We start from the raw sequence: 7560 nt of genomic DNA, 5'->3' as shown, positions 1-7560 counted from the left end.
AGTGATTACTCCCCCTTGGAGTTAGAATCCAAGTTACAATTAGAGCAAGCAACCTCTCATCAAGCTTCAAACCTCTAACCGAGCATGTGCTAACTTGAGATTGATTGTTCTTCAAGCAACTTTTGTAGAACTGGATTTTGTTGAAATCTTCCACCACACCAAGGTTTCCTTTATTGATTCTTAATCCAGAGAACTTAAGCCCAGCTACAGCAGCCCAAACCTCATGGGTTATTTCCATCTCCACACCTTTCACATGAGAGACTAAGTTGTTTCCCTCAAACTTCAAGTTGGTGTAGAAAACCCTCACCAAATCTGGATATATGTTCCCTTTGAGCTCCAGAAACTTTCTGAGTGATTGGTCCTTGAGAAGCCTCCTCACATTGTCAAGCTTTTGATATTTCAGCCAGTCAAAGCACACAGTCTTGGGGTTGTTTATCTTCTTGACACTTGTTTCATATCTATACTTCTCAATGAGATCGGTGTCACCAGAAAACCAGCTTTCAAGCCTTCCTCCAGACCTTACAGCTCTAGTTTTGACTCTTTTAGAGGTGGGAGGGGTTGATTCCATGACAGCATAGACGAAAACTCACTTCACAGAAAATTTTGCAAGAGATGGTGCAAGAGATGTTGCAAGAGATGTTGCAATTGGTTGTTCTTGATGAAAGAAATCTGCACCTGATTTTATAGTTGAAAGAGAATCAATTTGAATTTAATTTCATTCAATGGGTACGTGATTTTCCAGAGAGAGGACTTGACTCTGTTCTGCACTGAAAATGTCAGAAAAAGCTGAAAATCACTTGGTCTTCACATGTGATCTTTGACTAGTCATTAAGGCTCTTGAATTTCCAAGATTTTGGAATATATTCCTTTATGACTGTTGTGACTTCTTTCTGAACGTAATCAGCTTTCAACACAGATCCTTTGACGAAGATTCTCCCTTTAAAAAAATATCTGCAACGGCTAGAAATTCAAAAAGCAGTTAAATCAATTTCTTCACAGTGCTGTCAGACTCAAAACAATCGGTTGTTTTTCTGCAGCAGTTAAAAACTTGATTTTGTAATTTTTAACCATAAACAGAAACAGATTAAAGCACATGTCATTGATTAAAAGACAATTAATCATAAGAAAGAACTTTGAAACAGAAATTGAGAACAAATAAAGGAAGGTCTTATCCCTGTGTTGTTTCTTCTATGGGCCAATTGCTTGTTGATCAAGAAAGCTTCTTTTCACTGTTTTGACCTTTTGCATAGCATTGATTCAGCTTCAATGACTGCCTTTTTCTTCAACAGCTTGATCAGAAGGCTCAATTCTTCCTTTTCTTTTCATTTTTCCTGCATAAACAAATTCAAGTTGCAAGATTTGGTCCCCTTACAAATTTGGGTCCATTTGGCTTTTCTTTGCTGTTAGAAACATCACATCCCTTAGGAATTCATTTCATAAAACCTTTAGGAACATAATATTTTCTAACTTTACAGAATCTAACAGAGTGGCCTTTCTTCATGCAGTAAAAGCATGTAACAACCGGTTGTTTCGTCTTAACAATCGGTTGTTTTTCTGATTTTCTTAAAAAGCTTTTTGAAAACCTATCTTGCTTGTTCTGTGGATTGAAGCCTAAACCAGCCTTTCCAAAAACACAGCTTTGAGATGCTAGGACATTCTTAAAGTTTGACTTCCCTTTTGAAAGCTTGTCCACAGTTTCAACAAGATAGTGAACCTTTTTCTCAAGATTTTCACAATTTGTGCAATTGAGAGTATCACACTTGCAAGAGGCATTTTTTAAATGATTTTCCAATTTTTCAAAATCACTTTTTGCTTTTCTCAGTTCCTCTTCAAGTGATTTAACTTTCTTTTCAAGCCCATTGTTAAGATCTTTCAATCGGTTGTTTTAAAGAACCAATCTATTAGCTTCATCATGTGTTTCTTGAAAAGCTTCAAGCAATTCACTATAGTTTTGTTCATTTAAGGAAGCACAAGAATTTACCTCACTTGAACTGCAAGAATCATCATCATCCTCAGCAACTAAGCATATGTTGGCTTTTTCATCTTCACTTAATGAAGAACTTGATGATGACACTTCATTTTCATCCCAAGCTATGTAGGCTCTTTTTGTCTTGCCTTTCTTCTCCTTGTAGCTTGTCTTTTTCTCTTTGCTCTTGTTGGGACAATCAGCCTTTATGTGACCTTGCTCACCACAACCAAAACAAGTATAGTTATTTGAATTAAATTCATTGGGTTTCTTGTTTCCATACCTATCCTTGTTGTTGTCTTTGTTGCGGTTTCTCTTTAGGAATTTGCTGAATTTTTTTTACAGCAAACTAAGATTTTCCTCATCACTATCATCACTTGAATCTTGCTTTCCCTTATGTTTGGATGCTTTCAAGGCTATGCTCCTTGTGTGCTTATCTTCACTCTCTTGAACATTTAGTCTATTCATCTCTAGCTCATGTTTCCTAAGCTTTCCAAACAAAGAGGCAACACTTAATGATGTTAGATCTTTAGATTCGGAAATAACAGTTACCTTTGGTTGCCATGCTCTATCAAGACATTTCAAGATCTTGATGTTCAGCTCTTCTTTATCAAACGTTTTTTCTAGGCTCATAAGGTGATTGATGATGTGTGTAAACCTTTTATGCACTTCAGTTATGGTTTCACCTTTAAGCATTCTAAACATCTCATACTCTTGGATGAGAGCATGCTTTCTAGCTCTTTTCACCTCATTTGTTTCTTCATGAGTGACTTCCAAAGTATCCCACATTTCTTTTGATGATTTGCATTGTGAGACCCTGAAAAACTCATCAGAATTTAAAGCAGAGGTTATAATATTTTTGGCAATGCAATCGAATTTGGCCTTTTTACTTTCTGCATCAGTCCATTGAGACCATGGCTTCTCAATGACAGAACCATCTTTTTCAAACTTTAGGATAAAAGGGCCATTTTCAATTGCATCCCAAATTCCTTTGTCAAGAGATTCCATAAATATTTTCATTCTAACTTTCCAAAACTGTTAATTCAAACCACAAAACAAGGGTGGTCTGTTTATTGAGGCACCTTCCCCAAACGGTAGTCTATCAGCCATTTTGAAAGATTTTAGGATCAACTTGAATGACTTTCAAGAACCAAGCTCTTGATGCCAATTGTTAGAAAAGATGGCTTTAAACTAGAGGGGGGTGAATTTTTTAAAGGGGTTTTCGCAAACTTTTCAAAGCTAGAATGAACTTACTTCAGAAACCAATTGATTCAGCAATTCAGTTAGCCAAAACAGCATGCAAAACTGTAATACTAGAAAAAACAATCGGTTGTTTCTTCGAAATAATCGGTTGTTTATACCAGCAAACAACAAACAAACTAAAATTAAAGAGTTAGGGATAGAGAGATTGTACACAGTTGTTTATACTGGTTCACTCCAAACTAGAGCTACATCCAGTCTTCTCAGAAACCCTGAGGATATCCACTAAGCAATGACCATTTGATCACTTACACCACAACCAAGAGAATGACCTTGAACACCTCAAGAAACACACTATCCTTGGCCAACACTAAGATTGCTGATCTTGAACACCTCAAGAACACACAACCAATCTCAGCAAAACACACACACGAATTGTTCAGCAGTTTACAAAGATTACACTTGTTACAGATGAATATCTGAAATCAATACAAGTAGAATCCTATTCAGCACCTTGATCAATCTCTCAACTCTTTAGCAATCTCAGAACTCTTTGAAAAACTCTTAGATTAAAACTTTGTTTCAAGATTCTTAAAACATCAAAACAGTTTTCCAGAATATATCTAAGAATATACTTTGTTATCAAATCTTAACAAACTCTTAATTGCATTTAAAATAGATTGGTCAAAGCATTTAATGACTGGAGCGTATTCAGTTAAAGCATTTAAAGCTCAGTCAAAGAAAACAATTTTTCTGTTATGGTTTCAAAACAAACAATCGATTGTTTCCTCGAATCAATCGGTTGTTTTGTTACTTAACAAAATTCAGCATTCAAAAACAGTTTTCAAACTTTCTCAAAACACCTAAGTGTAAACAATCAGTTGTTTCGACAAAACAATCGGTTGTTTCAACTTAGTTTGAAAAACATTTTGCTTTGTTAAAATTGAGATGCTAATTGCTTTGAGATTTAATCTAAGGGTTGATTACAATATTAAACTACCCCAGAACAAAGCTTAAACCAGCACTGTAGCATCAAGCAAAGCAGAGGCTTCATCATCCTTCAAAGGATTTGGATTCTTCAAAACATTGAACACCACTTGGTTCAACAGGTCATCTCCCCTAACAACCTCTAATTGGTGTGGCACATCATCCACCCCGACCGACAAGGAGTCGGTTGTAGAGGACACAGAAAACGAAGACGAAGAAGATGAGGATGAAGAAGATAGGCGAGCGAGAGGAGGAGAAGGGGGAGCAGAAGAAGAAGAAGTAGGTCGAGACAAGGTAGACATGACTAACCTTACACAAAGTGGAAGACCGAGACACAGCAGAAGAACATACATGTAATGGTACATCAACCATACTATCCGCTACATCTCGCCTATACAATCATCGTCCAATGACGATGTAAGTTCAATTACAAAATATTTATTATTCTTCATTCACTCATCCAAAATTAACATATATTTTCAAAATAGTATGATATGCCACAGGAGACTACACAACCTCACTATCAACATCATGTCGAGTCTTCTTCTCAAGCTCAATCGTTTCAACAACAATCTTTTCGTTCGCCAGGTGTTCAACCGACCCAGTTGTTCGGATATAGGGATCAATCTCACATGTTATTCTAATCGTCATTCCATCAACCACCTTTCAACTACTCAACATTTCCATCTCAACAACAATTTTTGGTTAATCCATAAAATCCCTTTGCAACCTCTACCATGACCCCCCCCCCCCATTTGCCTACGATCCAATGTCATCCATGCAGTATTATCGACCAACAATGCCTTCACAGGTGTTTGGAAATCAGAGTGATGACAATGAAGTCGAAGGCACTGACGATGACATCCCCCTCCCCTCCCCTCCTACCCTTCCATCCGAACAACAACCACAAGGACAACCACGAAGAAAACGAAGAAGACCAACATGTGGCACAACTTCTCATATATGACAACTTTTCCTACATTTCTATTTTCTAATCATGTATAAATTGTACTTATTTATCATTTTATAAATATTGTTTAAATGCTACCCATTTTATTTATAATTGTATCAACTATAAACGCTACTTCACGAACATAATTTCAATTTTAAAAAAATAAATTAAATTTTAACAATATTTAAAAAGTACTAAATATTTTATATTTATTACACAACTTATTAAAATCCAACTTAATTTTAGGTAACTTTGTTTTTTTTAAAACAAAATTTAGTTTTAATTTTTTTAATATTATTTATCTATAAAATACGAATTTTCACATTATTCTTATTCACTTCATTTAATTTAAAAAAATTATTATTATATACATTTTTTAATTTTAAAATATATTAATTATTTTAAAAAAATTAACTGAACTTGCCAACAGAATTGTCAACTTTAATTGAGATAAAATATACTGAAGTTGTCAATCCAATGTTCAATCTGGTTGACAACTTTAATTAAAAAAATAATCAATTAATGAATTTAATTGATGTTGCCTATACTATTAACAACTTTGACTAAGAAATGTTCATTCTTCTATTTTTTTTTATGCATTTGCCCATTACGTAAATCTAAAAAAGAGTGCACCATTTTTGTAAAATTTCCAAATTGTATACTCGTATTTGTGTTGAATTGGAGTTCCATGTTAATACATTGCAGTATCTTCTTGTTGATCGTGATGGAAGACAAAACAATTTGACTTGAGTTTCATGGCTAAGAGGTTGATATGCTTAGAGTGAAGTCATGTGGGTGAGTACAATTTTAATAAAAGAAAAACAAAAAGTAAAGAATCGTACATGAAAAGTACATTTTTTTTGTATTTTTAAATCGTATTTGTAAGCAATTTCTATTTTAGGTATTATTTTAAAATCTATCCATTTCAGTAAATTTCAAATAAGAGTAAATGAATTTTGTAAAAATATTGTGTTTCTAGAGTTAAAATCTTGCTCTCTCAAGTTCCTGGTTCTTCATTACTACCACACTATATATTGAGCCAGAAACAAAGCTTCAAAATCACCACAATCATTATCTAGCGGTGTCTTCTTTGTAATATTTTTTGTAGCAGAATGACAAACAACTCCACGACAATCTCCATCTCCCAAATCTCCATATCCGAAGAGTCAGATTCTGAATCCTCTTGGGAGCACAACACTAACTTCTCCCATTTTCCTCATCTTCCATCACTACCACCACCTTCCACAAACCAACACTGGGAGAATCTCCCTCTTACCACTCCACCCTCCAAGAAGCCACGTGGCAGACCCCCAGGCTCCAAGAACAAGCCCAAGCATAGTATGCCACAACCCCCCATGAAGATTCTCATAGTTAATGTCGCTCCAGGACATGACATCATTGAGACCATTCTTCACATAGCTCGTCGATCTCATGTCAGCCTCACCATCCTAAGTGCTTCCGGTACTATCACCACCGTCACCCTCCGCCATGTCCCCACTGGTTCCTCCGCCGTCATGCTCCATGGACCCTTCAACTTGCTCTCCCTCACTGGCTCCTACTTATACAACAACCAATACACTCTTCTCCCTGGAGCCACTCCTCCTCGTTCCTTGTCTTTTGGGATACATCTCTCCACCTCTAATGGTCGAGTCTTCGGTGGCCTCGTCGGTGGTAGAGTTGTTGCCGGTAACGATGTCAACTTGACCATTTCTACCTTCAAGAACCCTGAAATTTACAAATATGTTCCTCAAGGTATACAAGGGAATGATCATGATCATGATGATACCATCAACAACAATAACAACAAAACTTTTAACCATAACTCTAATAATTTCAACACAAGTGGCGAAATGTTCAACGGTGCTGGTTTTGGAATGCGTGGAGGTGAATGATGCAAAATCGACAACATGGGATTCAAGATACTACCATCTGATTGAAGATCTCTCTCAATGCACCCATGTTTTCTCTATTTCATAGATTTTTGGGTCTTATTTGAAATCTTTTAGGAAAGTGTTATAGAGTACATTGTTGTCATAGGACATGGTTGTTTCCTGCATGCTTGTTTCTGCTTATCTATTTTGAATGAATTTCTTCTACTTTTTTATCTTGTGTTCAGTTTTGTACAATTTTATTAGCTCAACAGAAATGTTTAATTTATGGGAAGATGCATCTATTTACATCATTACGAAATGCTTAGTGTCTGTGTAATCAAATTAATCTTTAACTTATTGTGCTGAAACAAATAAAAAACGATGATAGGAGAAAAAAATGGTACATATCTTCGTATGAGTGTTCATGCATCTATTTTACACATTTGACTGATAATAATTCTTGTAGGAAAATGCATCTCTTTGTATGTTAAATAAATAATATTAAATTTTTTAATTTATACATTTGACTGAAAATAAAGAATATAAATTAGAACAAATGTGCTTATGTTAATACATAATGGTTT

General features: G+C 35.3%; 1 protein-coding gene across 1 annotated transcript; it reads left to right on the top strand.

Annotated features, from left to right (window-relative positions):
- The first annotated feature begins 6217 nt into the window (after positions 1-6217).
- On the top strand, positions 6218-6997 carry LOC137833286 (AT-hook motif nuclear-localized protein 28-like). Its single transcript, XM_068641646.1, has one exon. The coding sequence runs from the start codon at positions 6218-6220 to the stop codon at positions 6995-6997; it is 780 nt and encodes a 259-aa protein (XP_068497747.1).
- The last annotated feature ends 563 nt before the right edge of the window (positions 6998-7560 follow it).

This window comes from Phaseolus vulgaris, chromosome 6 (genome assembly GCF_000499845.2).
Source record: "Phaseolus vulgaris cultivar G19833 chromosome 6, P. vulgaris v2.0, whole genome shotgun sequence".
NCBI classification, from domain to species: domain Eukaryota; kingdom Viridiplantae; phylum Streptophyta; class Magnoliopsida; order Fabales; family Fabaceae; genus Phaseolus; species Phaseolus vulgaris.
This window is presented reverse-complemented; position numbering and strand designations above follow the sequence as displayed.

Excerpts from the sequence above, each read along its gene's own strand:
- LOC137833286 (XM_068641646.1), top strand. The coding sequence starts at position 6,218 with ATGACAAACAACTCCACGACAATCTCCATCTCCCAAATCTCCATATCC.